The sequence below is a fragment of the Ambystoma mexicanum genome, chromosome 6q (genome assembly GCF_040938575.1).
Source record: "Ambystoma mexicanum isolate Mex_15411 chromosome 6q, UKY_AmexF1_1, whole genome shotgun sequence".
In the NCBI taxonomy this organism is placed as follows: domain Eukaryota; kingdom Metazoa; phylum Chordata; class Amphibia; order Caudata; family Ambystomatidae; genus Ambystoma; species Ambystoma mexicanum.
In genome coordinates, this window is record NC_090937.1 from 1,262,658,333 (window position 1) to 1,262,678,569 (window position 20,237).

General features: G+C 49.5%; 1 protein-coding gene across 3 annotated transcripts in view; it reads left to right on the plus strand.

Moving 5' to 3' along the window:
• SEPSECS (Sep (O-phosphoserine) tRNA:Sec (selenocysteine) tRNA synthase) overlaps nucleotides 1-20,237 on the plus strand; it is a 1,182,953-nt gene that overhangs the window by 778,390 nt on the left and 384,326 nt on the right. For all 3 annotated transcript variants that reach the window (XM_069631868.1, XM_069631867.1, XM_069631866.1), the window contains exon 9: nucleotides 13,792-13,885. In XM_069631868.1, coding sequence (XP_069487969.1) covers nucleotides 13,792-13,885 — 94 coding nt within the window. The remainder of the gene's footprint in view (nucleotides 1-13,791; nucleotides 13,886-20,237) is intronic.

Below are 20,237 nucleotides of genomic sequence, written 5' to 3' on the forward strand. Positions count from 1 at the left end.
CCTTGCTGAAGGTAGTGTCGGTACTGCACTTCCTTGCAACCGGCACATACAGCACACCGTCGGTGAGCTGAACGGGCTGTTACAACCCTGTTTTTCCAGGATATTGTTCCAGGTACTGGATGCACTACTGCGCCATGTAGCAGACCACGTCACCCTACCCCGAACCCCTACCAAGGTCAATGCCACCAAAGTGGCCTTCCATGCCCTTGCAAGCATGCCCAATTGCATTGTTCCACTAGACTGCACCCATGTGGAGTTGGTTGCCAGACATGCCATTGAGGCAGTGTAAAGAAATTGCAAACAATTCCACTCCCTGAACGTGCAGATGGTCTGTGATGCTAAACACCTCATCACCCGTTGCTTTGCACGTTTTCCGGGATCGAAACAGGCCTCAATGGTCCTTCGGAACTCCACGTTTCCAGGGAACATGGCACGTCACATCGGAGAGAGCACCTGGCTGTTGGGTGGGTAGAATGACCAATGCATGAGCCCTGTGTATTGGAGGGGTGTAGGAGTGGGGTAAATAGCCACTCACCAGAGTGCACCTAGATCACCATTGCATTAGGTCCATGACAGTTTGCCATGTCACAGGAATCCATGTACTGGCTAGTGGAAATAGGCCATAACCATGGAGTGCCACACTATGCAATATATCATATAAATGGGTGTATTGCCACCGTTGAGAAAGTAGCAGCTGCTCCCATGTGCACAATTCGAATTTTTCCTGCTGCGGGTGCATGACGCAGATTGTCAGCACCATACAAGACATGAGGCTCCTAGTAGGCAGAAAAACACCATTGTGTACATGGAAAGGAATAAGACATGTAGTAGCATTAAAGACCATGTCATGACTGCAGACATTGAGCAGACTAAACAGTCTCAGGAATGAGCAAGCAAAGTTTGGAATATAGAAAGTTTGTGACAGTCAAATATTGCAAAATGCATTGTGGCATCTGTGGCATCTACTATGTTGTGTGATAAAAAAAAAAAATACAGAGAATGTGTACATGCTATCATCACCGAGACCAAATTACCACCATAAACAACCAATCCCCTCTCTGTCACTCCCATGCAGGTGATGCGGGATACCCCATAACGCCATGGCTGGTGACACCTGTTGGATGACCACAGAACAGACATGAGGAGGCCTACAACTGGGCACAAATCCGTACACGCGGCATCATCAAACAGACTTTTGGACTGCTCATGGCCAGGTTCTGCTGCCTCAGCAGATCTGGCAGTGCTTTAATATATAGCCCCATAAAGGTTGGCAAAATTGTCCTAGCATGTGCCATGCTGCACAATGTGTATTTGACGGAACATTGCACTGCCCCTGGACATGGACCCAGCAGATGAGGATTGGGATGACGATGATGATGGGATGGAAGTGCGAGCACGGAGGGATGCAATGGATGGTCAACATGCATGGGCAGCAGTTTTTTCTGAACAATCCTCACAAGCACAAGCAGCACATTTGTACACACGTAATTTGTAACACTTGCTTTAAATAATTGACACACACACATAACAAGATTGTCCACTCATTATTCAGATTACCCAGTGTATTAATATAAAGAAAAAAGATAACGGGTGAAAGACAATACCCTCCCAAACGCACCCTCCCAGGCACCAACTACCGATCTCAACTATGGACCCACCCTCACACTCCCCCTCCCAAACCGTACCATCCCAACTCCCAAATCATACCCTCCCCCGTCGCCCCTCCCATGCCCCAACTACCTATCCCAACTATGGACCCACCCTCCCCCCTCCCAAAGTTACTCTCCCACCTCCCAGCCCAAAAATATCAAGATGTGGAACAAGTCACCTGGAGGCAGACAGGCTCAGCACACTGGGAGCGGACAGTTATGAGTGGCAGCTAAACAACCTTGTTCTGCTGGAGATCTTCAGCTGATGGGGACACCCCCGGGTGGACCTCTTTGCCTCCTGGCACAGCAGGAAGTGCCAACAGTTCACCTCCTGGCAGGGCCCGGCTACCCGGGCAACGCCTTTCAGTTGAACGGCATGACAGCATACGTCTTCCCGCTCACGCCGTTGATACACAGGGTGATATGCAAGATCAAGGAGTCTCGCCCAGCTCAGCGTCATTCTTTTTTTTATTTTTTACTTTTATTTAGTAGCGGAAGCATACGACATGCACATTCAATAAAGCTGTACTATACAATTGGAGCAGCACCAGTTACACTACGCTTTGACAACAATACATTGACATAGATTCCAGAGGTATAAAGTCTTCAGAACGCCACATGGTTTAAACGGTGACAGTGGAGGCCGCAGGTATAGGCAATGACTATCCACTATTGAATTGTATATTGAGGTAGCTACAAAATGCAGTGCACACATTTTCAGGGCGATTTTGCGATGGTAGGGAGTTGATATATTTCTCTTCACATGTCTGAGCCCAAGTGAATGCGTTCACCCACATCTTAAAAGTAGTGGGGAGGGGCATTTCCAACACTTAAGAATACATTTCTTGGCCACCACACAGCTTATATTCAGAAACGTAGACATTTTCTTGGCACTATCATCGCTTATTCCAAACACACTGGTAGGGTCCGCACCACGTGCAGCCCCCACAATCTCCGAGAGGACCCTGAAAATCTCATCCCAATACCCACAGAGGCCACTGCAGGACCAGAACACATGCATGTGGTCCGCTGCCTCCATCTGACACCTTGGGCAGGTATATATCTGGTTCAGAGAGAACCTGGTAAGTTTATGTGGGGTATAGTACAACATATTCAGTATTTTATATTGCATGCAGCGGTACCTAAAATTGAGGGAGGCCCTGCGTGTGTGTGAACACATTTTCTTCCAAGCTTCATCCGAGATCTCAAGGTCAAGCTTATCAGCCCACTCACTGCGTACCCTAGAGGGCGAATCAGGAGATTTTGATAGTATTTTATATAAGGAGAATACCACCCCACCGGCCTGTCCCGAATTGGCTATGTAGTGTATTTCAGGCATTTCAGGGGGTTTGTCCGTGAAGGACGACCACATGGCTTGCACCGAAGCGCAGAGTCTGTAATATGCAACATCTCCAGTGCCGTTCCAGTGTGTCCTGGTCGCCATGTCTGCGGGGTAATGAACTTGCCCTCGGGGAATAAATCAGTCCATGCCTGGTATCCCAGCGCTTCCCAGTGCGTGGAGGGAAGAGTGTCATGCTTGGGTGCAAGTCCTGGGAACCCCCATATGGGAAGCAGTTTGTAGTAAGGGCGCAGCTCTGCCACCGGGCCTAGTAGGCGCTCCCACGACAATAATGTGGATGCAACGGGGTCAGATGGAGAGTAGTCTTTGTATGTACGATAAAGAATTAGCAACATTATGTTTACTTCTGCCGCTGCACTCCGTTCCAATTTAACATGTGGTAGGGCGGTTGGCTGCGTGTACCAGTATGTAGCATATTGAGCTTGTGCTGCGATCCAATATAATGTCAGGTTAGGAGCGGTAAAGTCCCCTCTTTCATATGGCAGGGTCATATGTTTCCACTTTTTGCCGACTGTGCCGGCATGCCATAGGAATTGTGCGCCGATCTGTATAATCTATCAAAATACTGTTTCCCTGGCTACACCGGTACATTTGCAAAGACAGAAGCTTAGGAACAAGAATCATTTTTACTAGTGATAGTTTCCCGGCTAGAGAGTGAGGGAGTGCCATCTCATTCTTTTGGTTTCAGTATATTGCACAGCTGCCGTCTAATTTTCAGTCAGCAAGGACATTTTGGATAATGACACCTAGACCCCCAGATTTTTGATTTCCCCCGGGGCCTAGTGGAGCGGATATTCGCATTCGGGTTGCTGAGTTGCACTAGTTAGCGGGCATATTTACGATTTGGAATAATTAATCGTAAAGCCAGAGAAGGTGCCTATTCGCGTTACATCCCATTTGATGGGGTCCAGGTTAGTGGGTGGGTCCCTAACGTATAGCAATACGTCGTCCGAGATTTCAGGGATCCCTTTTAGGCGTATTCCCCTTCAGACATGGCAGGATTGTATATAGTCAGCCATTGGCTCGATAATCAACGCAAAAAGAATGGGGGAAAACGGGCAACCTTGACGGGTGCCTCTCAGTAGTGCAAAAGAAGTCGAGAGTATGGAGTTTACCAAAACCCTAGCCACGGGACCTGTGTATAGCAGTTTGATATACCTAATCATATCCGGGCCCACTCCCATTTTCCCCAGGACTTCCCACATATACTGCCATGAAACCATGTCAAAGGCCTTTTGGGCATCTAGCGTGACAGCAACCGCCTCAGCACTCTGGTCAATTCTGGACATAACATTAAAGAGCCGTCTGATATTGAGCGCGATCGACCTCCCAGGGACAAAGCCGCCCTGATCTTCATGTACCAAGTGCGCATGATTGGCAGGAATCTGTCCGCTATAATCTTGGCAAATATCTTTGTCTGTATTCATTAGTGACAGGGGCCTATAGGATCCGCACTCGTCGCTAGGTTTGCCAGCTTTAAGAAGGACAGTTATAGTTGCTTTTCATAGGGAAGGGGGGAGTGTAGACGCCCGGAGGGATGCTGACCAAACCTCATAGTTTTGGAGCAAGCAGCGCTATATACTCCTGATAAAATTCAGAGGTGAGTCCGTTCGGCCCGGGAGCCTTGCCCCTAGGCAGATCAGTAATGGCCCTAACAATTTCATCCAGTGGAAATGGGGTATCAAGTTGGTCTCTGGTTGATCGTGAAATGCACGTCATGGGAATCTAGTCAAGTAGCTCGCATGTATCTTGTTTTGTGTGTATTTGATGTGGTGTGTACAAGTCAGAGTAAAATTTTGAGAAAACCTCCAGTATCTGTTGGTCAGACCATTGGGGGATTCCCTGTGCATCCTTGATACATTCGATCTGGGTATGGCCTTCCTCCACTCAGACCAGTCTAGCCAAAATTCTTCCCGGCCTTTCACCCTCCCCATATTTTCTTGCTGCACAAGGACGAGAGAAATGGGGTATCTCACGTAGGGTGTGTGCTTCGAAGGACTCCAACTCCTCCCTTAGCTGTGCTAGTTTGGTGGTGGTAGCGGCCGTTGCACGTTCCCGTTCCAGGTCTTTGAGCTTGGCCTCAGAACGGCGAAGGTCATTTCTAATTACTTTAGTATCCCCAACTCCCTCGAAATGGACATCACCCTTATATAGACCTTAAAGGCCTCCCAACGCACACCTATTTCCGTACCGGGCTGTGTTATATTAAAAAAAGGTCTCAATGTCCGACATGATCTCTGCTTTGAACACAATGTCACTTAGAGCTTCTGACTTAAAGCGCCAAGTCATGCAGGCAGGTGGATCCGAGCACAGTGTTAGGGAGAATTCTCTGTTAAGGCTAATTTCCCAAACCTAGTGAGTCCCCCAGCAGCTTTGTTGGATTTTTGGGGTTTATTTTTTCTCCTGCTAAGAGTGAGACTCTTTTTCTCCCACTCTTAGACATGATTTGAGATATCCTTTGACTTTGTAATGTGTTTTATGGGCTATGGGGTCTTTTACTCCATAGGGTTTCATATGGTTTTTAGTAAGTGTGTTACACAGCACCCTCAGTGCAGTAACACAGGGGTGTCATAGTGACCCCCAAACATAGACTCCATACCCTGGGACTGACTACTGTCTCCCAGGGCATGTAAAGTCACCATTGACTTTACTAGTCTTAAATTATGAACATAACCAGTACAAACCATCATAGTGTGGAAGTACTGGTAGGGGTAATTAGATTGCCCCTTTCGAGGGGGCACTGTGCAGTCCCCCCTCGTTGAGTTTCTGGCTGGTGGCAGTGGTTACCACGCGAAATATTCCACCGGAATATTTCCTATGGGATTTTCCCATTCATTTTAAACGCACCACTTTTTGTTGCAATGTTAAAGATACCGCCGGGTTATTTAATATTTATTCCCCGGTTGTTGTTTTTTTGCCAGGACTCGATTTTAAAATGGCGTTTGTGTTCGCCTCTGTAACTCCAACCCAAGTCGAGCCCTTTGTTCCACTTTTTGGCGGGCTTCTCCACAGAAGCCTCCAAAAGTGGTGCCACTCTGTCTGGGTCTACAGGATGTGTGGGAGGGGGGGTTTAGGCACCCTGGACTGAGTTGCCTCAGCAACTCAAGTCGCACTCTTGTGTGACTGGCCCAGTGGTGAGCCTGCCGGCTCACCACTTAGCATGTTTGAGTGACAGCTAGGACTGATGAATGGGGGTTTTCTGCATAAAAGCAGGGCTTTGGGGACTGGAACTTCAGAAGTCGCCACAGGACCAAAGAATCCGAAGAGGGAGAAGCTGAGCCGACCTGCAACGAAGACACCACCGGTGGAGCCCTGATGAACCGTCTCACCACTTCCCAACGACAGAGAAGATCTTCATCCCGGAGAGTCGTCTTCCTCTGAACTGGTGGGGATAACCCGTTCGTCCTCTTTTCGCCTTCCTGGATCGTCTCGTGGTCGAATCGCCCGTGCCAAGCACCCCGGCGGCCGGATAGCCACGCTTCACCACTCGTGCGAATAAAAGGGTAGTACCTTTTAACCGGGAAACTCTGCGGCTGGTTTCTTCCCTGGCATTCCACGTCGAGATCTTCTCTTCCCCTGGACGAAGCACCGACTCGCACTCGCTGCCAGGAACAACTGCCCCCGCTGGAGCTTTCTCACCATTTGAGGTACTGTGTCCCGTCTGGTCCTTGACTTTCTATCCTGGGGTGACTTGGGACCTACTAACTAACTTTTCCTGACTTGATCCAACCATTTTTGAACTCTGTGCAAAGACTCTTTAAAAGTACTATTCAACTGTGTTATCTTGGACACATTCCGCCTTGCTCTCACCAAGAGTGGGCCTGGCCTATGACTTACTTGCTCCTCTGTAGACTCTGCCTTTTCTGACTTGCTCTGGTTCTCCTAAAGTGTTGGTATTGTGTATGTTCCCTCCCTTTTTAATGAACTTATTGGAGTGCCATCTTAGGTTAAGCGCTCACCTCTGTCTGAAAACAAGTGGTGTTTTAATTAAGACTTGTTCAATAAGTGATCAGGGATGTATAAATATTAATAGTGACTGTGTTTGAACTTGCTTGCCATATTAATGTTAGTGTATTTTACAAACGTGTGTTTTTAAATAAATAATTATATACTTTTATACCCAAGCTCTGGTCAGTGTTTGCTTGTACTACTGTATTTTGGTACCTATCTTGTATACTCTATATACTGTCTAACTCTTCTTGAGAGAAGTCTGGCTGCTCAGCCACAGCCTATATATATATAGAGAGAGACAAAGCTAAAGTGTAGATGCCAGAGGTACAGAAAAACAATTTATCACATCGGGGACCAGTCACAATTAAAATCAAATTTTAATAATAAGTCATAGAAGTAAAACAACCAATTCAATGAAGTGGTCCAAAGTGCAAAACATACAATATTCAATATAAAAAAACAAACTAAAACAGAAGTTACGTGACAAACTAGTTCGGCTAATTACAAAACCAGTGTGTTGAAAGAGCACTAGGGGGTACCTATTAAACAGATTGTATAGTACCCTACTTCCGTTGGAATCAATGTGTCATAAATTTAGATCTCTGGTTACAATACAGAGAGGTATCTCAACATGTTTCAGTTCCTAAAACAAGTATGGAACATTCATCAGGAGGAAAATATTAACGTAACCCAGTAACAGTTGAAATATAGCACATAACAGTGAACACTCTAAAGCATCTGAGAGGATAAAACAGAAAAACAAATAGTCAGCTTGTGAGTAGCAAGATACTATGAAAAGTTCAAAATCTATGAACAGAGGCATACAAAAAGAGGAAACAAATACCTCAAATGACGCCTGTGGGTGCTCGCTACTCAGAATAGTAGGAGGTAGAAGACCATATGGTCAATCCTACAGGAGATAAAAAAATACCTTATGAGCGTAATGAGTCGCTCACAGAAAAGCAGAAATTGTGTTTAACACACAACAGAATGGGAGACCAAAAATGCAGATGTAAAGTACTGTGTGGCGGACGTCACAAGGATACATCAGAAATACGAAGGTACGTGAGGGGATCGCCGAGCAAAATGATAGAATCATTTCATAACCGGTAAAGTTATGCAAGTCAGAAAAACGCTATGCTTAAAGTGCAAATGCTTAAAGTGCAAATACAGACGCACAACAGTGCTCAAAAATACTGAGAGGGCCATGCATCGCTCCGAAAAGTGAAGAGGAATATGAAGGTCAAATATGTCCCGAACCCGAAGATGACACCCAGGGATGTGCTACTGTGAGGTATAAAGCAACACTGGTATACCTTAGGAGAGCCCATAAAGGCAACAGTTCAGCGGGAATCCTTCGTTCGACACTAAAAGAAAATAGAAACAAACGAGCGGAGCTAGCATAAATATTCGCTCGTAACCCATCTCATTTAAACTTGTTCATGAGCGCTTAGGAAATAAAAATTAATATCGCTTACCCTGAACATAATAACCGCCAGAGGATAAGTGCTCTGTACTCAGCGGGAACAACTCCCCGAGTGGCTCAGGAGGCTCGCCACCGCCGATGCTAGCAGGTAGTCATAGTTACCTGGTAGTCCTACCTCTATGTTTAGTGGAAATGAGGCCTGAGCCTGGAAAGACAAGGGACACGACGGCGGCCATCTTGAGAAGTAGAGTAAGTGCCTGCAAGACAGTGGCCCAAGCGTGAACAGAGGTGGAGGGGAGTGACAGAAAATCTACACAGAGGTGTACTCGACATATATAAGTCTAGATGGAAAATGTGCAAACGTCACTGTGATAGAATAAGACCAAAGCATAGAAATGGCTAAATATTCTGCCAATCAATAGATTCATTGAGACCAATCACATCACTGTGCAGCGTATATATCATTTTTTGCTCCATCCTCAACAGTTTATTTTCACGAGCTGAAAAGTTAGTACCTTTAAGGGCTATTAGTACAGTCCATTTAAAGTCCTCATGATTGTGCTTTAGCAAGTTGAAGTGTTTCACCATGGGAGCATTTTCAGTTCTATTCTTCAGACAGCTTCGATGTTCCATGATTCTGGTTTTTACTTTACGAGTGGTCTTGCCCACATAGTGTAGTCCACATTTACAAGTGATCATATACACCACAAACTCAGTGTTACAATTTGTCAAGTTCTTTTGGGTCCGGAGCTTTGAAAGGCCAACATCAATCATTTTCGTTTTGGAAGTCAATTTGCAGACCCCGCATGAGCCGCAGGGGTAATGCCCGATGGCATCATGAAAACCCCATAAAGTGGTAAGTCTAGGTTCAGGGATGTTAAGACCTTTAAGTTTGCTGTTGCTAACTCTGTTGCCGATAGTGGTGCTTCTTTTATACGCAAAGATAGGCAGTGGCATAGTTAGAGGAGTGGTTTCAAAGATTTTCCAATTTTTCTTGATGATGTTGGTGATTTCAAAACTCTGATCTGTAAAAGTGTTAACACAGACAATACGATCATCTTTGGGTTTAGCAGGTTTTGGTTCAAGTAATGCTTCACGATTGTTATTAAAAGCCCTTTTTGCTGATTTTTTCACCAATTTTTTGGGGTAGCCCCTTTGTCTAAGTTTTTTACTGAGACTAGCAGCCTCGGTCTCGTATGTTTCTTTATCCGAGCTATTCCTTTTGAGGCGTAAAAATTGGCCAAATGGAAGGTTATCACGTAAATGTTTTATGTGATGGCTCGAATAGTCTAACAGGGAATTCTTCTCATTTTTGTAATAACAACCCCCCAGAAAGTCCACCCCAACCCTCACTGCTCACTCCCAACCAGCAGTGCCGAGTGGGCCGTCCCCAACTTGGCCCACTCGTGACACATGCCCAGCAGGGGCCTGCATACATTAGAACCACCAGGGTGACCATTGCAGCCGCAGTGGGGTGCGCTGCTGACGCGTTGCAACACCATTACGACCCGTGGTAAAACACCACCCATTTTGATATATATTAAGCGGACACCATCTCTTAATACACTATCAGCACATAAGAAGGAGAATAACAGGACACAGAGGCATAACCAGCAAGCAGATCACGGTCTACATTCAGTCATTATTCATAACATCATCTGCAGAGTTATTCAAGGGGACCTGAGCCTCAATAAATTTCACTGCTTTGTCCGGGACGGTGAAGAAGTAAAGATTCCCATTGAAAGTGAACTTAAGGTGCGCCGGAAACAGCATGGCAACTGAATGTTGTGTTCCCTAAGCATCTTCTTTACTCCCAGGAATTGGCGCCTCTCCTGCTGCACTCCAGTGGAGGAGTCTGGATATATTCTAATGATCTGAGAGCCCAAGTGCAGTTCCTTCCGCTCCCTCGCCAGGCGGAGCAGATGGTCACGGTCTCGGTAGCGCAGGATTTTTGCTATAATGGGCCTTGGAATGACACCCGGCTTGGGGCGCGGGGCAAGGGCGGGGTGGGCCCTCTACAGCGAAGAAAGGGGAAAGATCAGGATTACCCAGCAGGTTCTTCAGCAGGTTCTCTACAGCTAGCCCCATTTTACCTGCTAGGGCATTCTCGGGCACACCACTTATACAAATGTTATTTTCTTCGCGTATGGGATTCAAGGTCCTCGCACTTTGACTTGACGAGTTTCATATCGTGGGTGAGGGGATCTCAAGTGCAAGTATCCCATCCTCATTTGCACCAATCCTGGTCTCAGCTTCAGTGATCCTGGTGCCTGCATGATCAATCTGTGTTTTAAGTGACACCACATTGGCATTGATATCATCCAACTTTTCATGAAAGGACGCACATTTTGTAGCCATGGACTCCATCATGCAGGTTAAATCAGGCATTGGTGACGCAGCAGGTATTGCTGCGTCACTTTGAGATGATGTGGATTGCTCCTGCTCGGGCCTAGGCGTTGTTTTGGTAAATTTGTCCATAGTGCCCACGTTCTTCCCTGCACAAGATTTATTAGACATCGTCCGAACGAGTGAGCGTCCCCGCCGTGCAGTACCCGTTGGCGGCCAACCCAGTTAGTGGCCAGACGTAGGCCCAAGGATTTTGTATGTAGTGCCCTGGGGTAGTTCTGACAGCGTCCGGCCTCGATGATATGGTTAGGGTGGGCGGGGGAAGAGGATTAGAGCTCAACACAAGAACGTGGCAGGGCACAGTGAGGAGAGAGAGCCAAAGGCACATCCACAGGAGTCACCGTCGCAGTCCAAACTCAAACAGAGCAGCACTGAGTTCAAGTTCGCTGTGAAGTTGTAATATATACTTTAGTAAAGGGATTCTGCTATATCTCCCCGTGCAGGACAGCAGGCACAATGAAGGCAGAGAGTGGGTGGCCCCAGCTCAATAGAACGGCCCAGAGCAGTAGGAGGTGAGCGGACGATGATGGGGGGGCTCCCCATGCACAGAGGCTGGGTAGAGGGTCAGTTCAAGCGTCCTTCCGTGGGCGAGGCTGCAGGTGCCAGGTCTCATATACGATGGCCATAGATCAGTGAGCAATGGGGGAGCAGGAGGCCCACCGCAGCTTGTGCATAGTGAAGGCCAGCCCTTCCAGGCTACAGTGGCCTAGGGAGTCTCTACAGGATTAGTAGAGTACAGAGTCAGAACTGAGGCTCCACTCCCCCAGATTGCAGCAGTCAATACAGCACTAGGCCACAGGAGGCCCCATCACCTATAATTAAAATACCCTAATCGGTGCCGTGGCATGGGCAAACATCCATGCACTGAGCAGGGCCCAATGGTCCCTGCAGTAGTCACAAGCAAGCAAGGACCCCAGCAGGGTCGTCAGCGCAGCCCGGCACTTATTTTAAATGTGAGGAGGCGTGGGGGGAGCAAGCGGCTAGGTCCTCGGAGGCAGCACCGGCCAGGCAAGTTCAGGCGGGGAAGTGGCAGAGAAAAACAGCTGTCTCCCGCTCACCCGAGTTATCAGAGGGTGGGCGCCCACTCACCAAGCAGAGGGCTCGGGGAGAGGCGGGCCAGCACAGCCAGGGCCACGGCACAGGCCTCAGGCGTGTTGAGGAAAGTAGAGCAGCGCCCAGGCCCGGCGCAGCCACCACGGACCCCGCCGCATCGCAGATGATGTCGTTGGTGGCAAGCGAGCCCAATCGACTGTATCCGGCCGGGGGCCGCAGCCTGCCCCCAGTTCAAAGCGGGCCGCGTGGTCCAAAGTCAGGAGCCTGCAGGAGTGCGCTGCGGGGGTCCGCCGGCCCCCCATATGCCAGTGCCGGGGGCTCACAGCCCCGCTGATGAACAGGTCAAATTGGTGGGCATTCGCTGGATATGTTGCATGGGGGGAGGCCGAGAACTACCCAGCAGCCGGTAGTGATCTCCCCAGCAGTGTCAGAAGGAAGTCGCAGTTCGCTCCTGGATACACATGGGGGCGGCGTCATCAAGGAGAGGCAGGCAAGGAAGCATGACTGCTCCGTGGGACCCACGGGCCGAGGTGCGCAGGGAGCTACAGCTCGGCACCAAGGCCAGTAAATCAGCCAAGAATCGCCCCAAGTGTGCTCCACAGCTTCTGTAAAATGGAGCATTATGGGATCGGACAGTGCAGTTAGTGCGCCTTTACGGCGTATCTTCTTGGTGTGCAATGCAGAGCTCGCAAGCTAAGCAGCCATTTTCAAAGCTGCACAACAGCGCCCCCCCCCCCTCAGCGTCATTCTGATAGCTCCATGGACAGACAGCCAGGCCATGGTTCTTGGAGCTGATTAGCCTCTCGGAGAGACCTCCCATTCGCCTTCCAGCAGGCGCAGCGCAGCTTCTGGTGCAGCAGGGGGCAGTATCATTCACCCCGCGCCACAGAAACTAGCCGTCAGTGTGGTTCCTGAGCAGGTCATGCTAGGACACCTCAGCCTGTCCCAGGCTAATCTAGAGATCATCTAGAGCAGAGCTACCAGGGCCCAGTATAAGAGCAAGTGGACCAGGTTCTGCCACTGGGCAGACTCTAAGGATATCATCACCCTTGCATGTACATTGGACGACATGCTTTCCTTCTCGGCGCACCTCACCCACTCGGGCGTGCAGGTAGACACTTGCCGCATTTACTTGGCAGCCATTGGGGCCTACAGAAACTCAGAGGAAGAGGTATTCTCCTCATCCAACACGATTGTCAAGAAGCATCGAACGGGGCTCGTCAGACTCTACCCACCCATCAAGAGGCCACACCCTGTGTGGGACCTCAATATAGTGTTGTGTGCCCTGGTGCACAAACAATTTCAGCCAGTGGCGCCCGCGGACATCAGGCTAGTTACCATTAAGACGGCATTGCTAGTCGGCCTCACTTCGGCTCGCAGGATAAGCGAAATCCAGGCGCTGGTCGCCTCAGAGCCCTATATTATGTTTCACAGGTATAAAGTAGTCTTGCGGACGCACCCAGCATTCCTACATAAGGTGCCTTCCGCGTTCCATCTGAACGAAGAGATAGTGGTGCCTATGTTTTTTGCTGAGCCCAAAGACGAGGCACAGATAGTTCTGCACTGCCTCGATGTCAGGCATGCCCTTACATTCTACTTCGACAGGACCAAGGGCTTCCGTAAGTCGGATGCACTTTTCGTTACCTTCGGTGGATCTAGACAGGGAAATCGGGCCTCCAAGGCCTACATATCCCGTTGATTGGTCTCGGCCCTCAAAGAAGCTTACGAGGGGCAGCATGACAACAGGAAATATTCATGAGCATGTGAATCCATGTAAGACCCATGCTGGAGAACAAGAGTTACAGGTAAGTAACTTGTTCATTCATAACTACAAAATCACAAAAGAAATGTATTGTGAGAAATTGTTTGCTGATTCCTATTACCAGTACAGCAAGTTCTTACCCAACTATTTCATGTCATCTATGTCCGTTTTGTTTTTCTTCAAGGAAATGTATGGGTATCTTCTAATTGAACTAAGAAATCTTGCAGAGGTCTACAAAGAGAGACTGCTGGATACACCACACAATCCAATATCTTTGGGTATGCATCTATTCTCATTTTAATATGCAGACAAAGCTACCGTTTGTAAGATTTCCTCCATTCTTTTTGCTTTTAAAAAAATCTTTTCATTGAATTTTCTTATTTCATTATTACACAGCGTACAGAGAGCCATTGGAAACGGAAGTAATGCAACCAGTACTGTTAAAGTAATGAAATAAGGTGCTGCATAAATGGTGTGAATAGAGTCCATTAAGGATTAAGGCAACTTGCATAGATATGGGCGGAAGATAAGCCAAATATCCTTGGTGCAACTTAGTGGATGGGATAACTCCTGATAAAGTTTTGTTACAGTTGTTAGCACAAATTAGTTCATGAAACCAGGCAGTTTCAGTAGATGTGTGCTGTTCTGCATCCAGTATAATAGTGAGTTTTCCAGTCATAGCACCAGATTATCCCATTTGTCAATTGTTTTCCCATTCGAAAGAGGCTGGCCAAAAAGACAAAGCAGCAAGTCAGGATAAATCTCGAAATCAATAATGGAGGATAGCTTATTGACAGCATCCAGCCAAAAAGAATTGTCTTTTGGGAATTAACTATTGTAATGCAAGAAGTCAGCCTTGTTTCTTGCACCTATTACAGACCCCTGGAGCAGAAGGGTTGTATCTAAACAGGAGTGTGGTATATTTGATGTATCAATTTAAAATGTAGCATTTGTAAGGTAACAACCAGACATAGAAAAAACAACCCGCTGGGGAAAAAAGGCTTAATTCTGTATACAAAAAGGAAAGGGTGACAGGGTATAGTAGTCCACTGCCACAAAGCTCTCTCTCGTCATCAAAGTGTAGTTCATTTTATAAACATACACATTATCATTCATAACGTATCCAATATACAGTGTTCATTCCCCCCACCGTCATTGGCAACCGCCTATTTACATGCTAATAGTCACATATAGGCCTTTCTGCAATTGGTTGTCATCTTCTCCATCTTCTCCACACGTTGGTGACAGCCTGTTCACCTCAAAGCGCTGCAACGTAATTGGTTAAACTATAAATGGCTCCACCCTGTCTTTACTTACTTCTAACCACGTGATGTGCACATGGTCGCCAACATGAACTCTGCAGAGAACTTCGAGGTCAGTCTGGTCCTTGCAAACAAAACAACTTTTTCCTCATCCCACACATTCAGGCGCCCCTATCATGCCTCTCGCTGCAGTCCTATTGGCATCGCTCTTTGCTCTCCCTGGTACAAATCACGGACCTTGTTGTTCTCTACGGCCCCCAGTATCAGTTACCTCTCCCAAGAGGTAAGCCTGGTGTCTCGTTAATCCATCCACTTCATGAAGGATTTAAGGGTATTATTACTGTACATCTGGTAGTTCAAATGGAATGACCATTCTCCAGCTTGGGGTCTGGCATGGATTCACATGCTCATGAATATTCCCCGTCGTCAGGTCGGGAATTCTCGGTAAAAGGAAAAACAGTTTCACTTTCACTTACAAACTGTCTTTTTCCTATAAACCAATCACTGAGCTCTGGGTCATACTGCCCCCAGCCAATGACTGCCCTCTCCCTAAGCCCCATCTGGCAGCCACCTTTCACATATTTACTGCACGTTCAAGTGTTCGCAGTCCTTGTGTTTTGCTCCGAGAGCTTATCTGCGTTTCTGTCCTTTTTTGATAAAAAATGCACATTTTTGTCAAATGAAGCCTGGGTGCTCTTTCATTCCTTTGACCGACAACCGGGGATCCATTTGTCAGCATCTTTCATCACCCCTCAAGAGCAAGAATTGTTGAGTTTTCATCGGGCCTACACCACACGCTGGACCATGTCGGAGGAGAAGGACGGAAGTTCTCTCCAAGCTCTGCTCCAGCTGCGGATTGAGGAATCTGTTTGTGGAGGGCAAACACTCCATTGCCTCTACTGTCTCCATCCGGATGACAAGGAAGCGGATTTGCGAAATTTGCCTGGGATTCACCAAACGCACCATCAAGGATCGGCACAGTAGATTGGTGCCATAACTTAACGCCAAGGCCTCTATCCTTTGTGGCAAGCAGAGGCATGCCTAAACCAGGACTGTCTGGTCCGAGGAGCAGGCTTGTAAGCGGGCTTCTAAGTCCTTTGAGGGTGCTCCCTCCGTGGGGGCCCAAGACGAGGACAAGCACTGCAAGTCTGTTTCCGTGGGGGTAGCCCGGCTCCAATCGCTCATGATGCAAAAGTGGGGTGGGGAGCAGTGGAGGCGTGCTCCAGGGCATGGATATTTCTTCTTCCGACGGAGAGGACATGGTGTCCGTTCACACGGTCCTGGAGGACATGTGGAACGACGACGGCAGAAATGCCGAGGACGACGACGGTGGAATCGTTGAAGGGGACGACGGCGAGCCGACGACGTATTTGCTGGGCCCAGCAAGCCTACTCCACCTCCCAGGGACGTGTCCCTGGACATCCTGTCAACTCGCCACATGCTGGTGTCAGAGATCCAGAGGAGGATGCTGATGGCACCCCCAGTGCTGGATCCGGTGGTACCGGCCCCCCTGCCAGCGAAGAGGAAACGGTACCCCAATCCTCATCAGCTGCCTCACATGCCCTCCCCCACCCTTGGGATACAGGGACAGACAAGGCGACAACGGACACGGACGAGGACAGCGGCATCTCCCGGGCCGCCGAGAGCTTCTCCATCGGATGAAGTGGGATCGTTCCAATCTATGGTCGCCCGCACGCCGGAGCTCTTCCAGTTGACGCCAGAAGTGACTAGCGCCGGGAGGCAAAGAGAAGGACCATTCAAGCAGTGCTTCTCCTGGACGACGTGTGGGATGAGGGCCTGGCGCTGATGAAGAATCCTGCCTCAGCCCCGGCGAAAAGAGACAGGCTGGAAAAGAAATTCCGGGTGCCGGAGTCTGCACCCAAGTGCCTGCATTCCCAGCCATCCCCCGACTTGTAGTCTTGGTGGCTGCAAGGAAGAAGTCCTCAAATCCATCATCTTCGGCCTCCGTTCCCCTGGACAGCGAGGGGAAATAGTTGGACGCCATGGGTAGAAAGGTGATCTACTTGGCAGCGACGATGGCCACGCTGCTGTAATTTCCCGACAAACGGGCCGAGGCACTGGAAAGTCTCCAGGGGGGCGAGGTGGCATTGGAACATACCATCACTGTGGCCCTGGACTTTGCAGAAACAGGTTCTGACAGATGGGGGAACGGTGTCTGCCTCCGTCGTTGTGGCTGGTTGAAAGCCACCCATTTTCGGCAGGAAGTTTCCTCGTACTGCCAACCCTCCTGTTCCACGACCCAGGAAGCCTACAGGGTTCATTCCAAGGTGTTCAAAGGTGGCCGCCGTCGTCGCTCCCAAGGCAGCACGCGGCCCGAAGCAGGATTGAACGGACCAGGACGTCGGGGCCCCACCCATGCACCCCGGTGGGAGGCTGCGTCGTGGGCTTCGTCAGCGAGTGGGAAAAGATGGTGCTGGATGCTCTCGCCGACGGACACACTCTGGAGTTCCAGCAGAAGTTTCTGCAGATACCACCAGTGGACTGGCAGGAACAGCAAATCCGTCAGCTCCTGCAGGAAGTACTGGCCATGCTAAGAAAAGGGGCGATAGAGCTTGTTCCAAAGCGACTCTGGGGCTCTGGAGTCTACTCCAGATACTTAGTAAAAATGAAGACCAGGGCTGGAGGCCCATTCTCGACCTGCAGCGTCTAAACAAGTTCAAGTCCCAAAAATTCAGGATGATCACGTTGCAAAACGTACTTGGCCAACTCAAGGAATGGGATTTCCTGACGTCACTGGATCTAGAGGACGAGTACCTCCATGCCCGCGAAGCATCGGAAGTTCCTGCACTTCGTCGTACAGGTAAAGCACTTCCAATTCAAGGCCCACCCCTTCGGACTGAAGTCTGCACCCAGGGTGTTTACGAAGTGCCTGGCACCAGTGGCGGCCCATCTACGTCTGCATGGGATACATGTGTAGCCATACCTTTGACGAATGGCTCATCCGGGCGAAGTCGAGGAAAATCGCTATTGAACACACGCACAGGACCGGCCGGCTGCTGACCAATCTGGGATTCTCAGTGAACTATCCAAAGTCCTGCTTGATTCCATTGCGGAACACGCTGTTCCTGGGGGTCCAGGCTCAACACGGTCTCCTGCCTGGCGGCTCGCTCCGAAGAGAGAATAGCAGCCATTTTGGGCAAGGTGCAGCAGCTGTTGGCACTGAAGATCGCCACAATACGGACCATCAAGTTGCTGCTCGGCATGATGTTGTGTATTTACCTGATCCGGCTCTGCAGGTTGCGGATGCAGCACCTTCAGGAATTCCTGGATGCTCGGTGGGTCCAGGTGTCCGGAAGCTTCGCAGACAGGATTGTGCTCGACGAGGAGTAAGCGATAAGGTGGTGGGGCGTGTGCTCCAACATTGCCAGTGGCACGGATTTCCAGAGTCCCCCATACCAGGAGACGGTCACCACGGACGCTTCCCCTTGTGGGCTGAAGTGCCCACATCGGACGTCTCCACACCAGAGGTCTGTGGCTACCGGAGGAGAGGGATCTTCACATCAATGTCCTGGAACTGCGAGCAGTGTTCTGGGCTGTCAAGTCGTTCCTTCCGTCCCTCAAGGGTAAGGTGGTGAGGGCCTTTGCGGACAATACCACCACGATGTTCTAATCAGGAAGCAGGGGGGCACCAGATCCGCAGCGCTTTCCAGAGAGGTGCAGGAATTGTGGCACTGGGCCGTCGCACAGGGGATGTTTCTCATTCCTTTTCACCTAGCGGGAGTTAAGAACACCATCGCAGGCTCCCCCAGTTGGGAGCTGCGCTTTTGCTGCGAGTGGGAGCTTCGGCAGGATCAAGTGGACAGCCTCTTCCTCAGGTGGGGCAGGCTCCAGATTGATCTATTTGCGACAAACTCCAAATGCCAGAGATTCGTAGCATGTTTCACCAGCTGTGGAGCATGGGGGACGTGTTTTCCTTCCTGTGGGAATGCCTGTTCCTGTACGTTTCCGCCATTGCCTCTCCTGCTGTGAGTCATCAATCATCTCAAACAGTGCTAGTGCAGGATGATGTTCGTCGCCCTGGCGTGAACAAGGCAGATTTGGTACCCAGACCTTCTCAGCCTGTCAACGTCACCTCCAGTCAAGCTGCCAGTGGTTTTGGATCTGCTTGCCATAGGAGGCGAAATCCTTCACCACAACCCAGGCTCAATGAACTTGAAGGCTTGGCTCCAGTTCGGGGGGTACGAGCTACCGGTGGAATGCAGGGAGGTCCTTGCCAGGGACAGAGAGTTGTCGACTTTTAAGTGCTATGGGCACAAGTGGAAGCGTTTCGCAACTTGGTGCCGGATGCAGATGATCAACCCCCTGAGGGTCACGGCCTCTCGGGTTCTTCCGTACATTTTGTTGTTGGCCAAGGCGGGGATGGTGCATGCCTCCATCAAGATGCATCTGGCGGCTATCTCCCACTACACAAGGTCTCCGGGACGGTCTTCTCTTTTGTCACACCGTCTAGTCAAGGAGTTCCTCAAAGGACTGTTTCGATCGTTCCTGCCGTGTCTGCCTGGCGTGGGAACTCAACGTGGTACTGACGAGACTCCTGGAGGCCCCCTCCGAGCCTATGCATCAAGCTCCTCTCAAGTTCCTTTCGTGGAAGATGGCTTTTCTCATGGCCATCACCTGTGCCAGGAGGGTAGGTGAGATCAAGGCCCAGTCCTGCAAGCAGCCTTATCTGACCTTCCAGGAGACGAAGGTGGTGCTGCGGACGCACCACTCCATCATGCTAAAGGTCCTGTCGGAATTCCACCTCAAGGAATCTTTGGTGTTGCCTGTTTTTTTCTGATGCCTTTGTCACCCGCTGAAAGGACTTTGCACTCGCTGGATGTGGCGCGTGCTCTGAAGTTCTATGTGGCACGCACAAAGAGTTTCTGAAAGATGTCTCAACTTTTCGTGAACTTTAGTCCTGTGAACCATGGGAAAGCTTTGTCTAAGGCCTCCATTTCCAGGTGGATCTCTGGCTGTATCAACACTGTCACTGGTTGGCAAACTGACCGCTACCCGGCCGTTCGAGAGCCCATTCCACCAGAGCGAACGCTGTGACAACGGCATTCCTGTCTGGTGTGCCCCTGCTGGACATCTGCAGGGCTGCTACATGGAGGTGAGCCAGTTCCTTGCCACCTCCCGTGGTTGCGTATGTAAATACTGCTATGTATTCTGTATTCATGAGCATGTGAAACCTTGACAGACCCCATGCTGGAGAAGGAACAAGTTACTTGTCCAGGCGAGCAGGAGCCCTGGAGCAGACATAAGAGCCCTGATGGAGCGGAAGGCGATGCCTATGCCGGGAGATGAACTGCAGCTACACTACACGGCCCGAGAACCCAACCGTGGGTAAGCATCTGCAATCAATCTC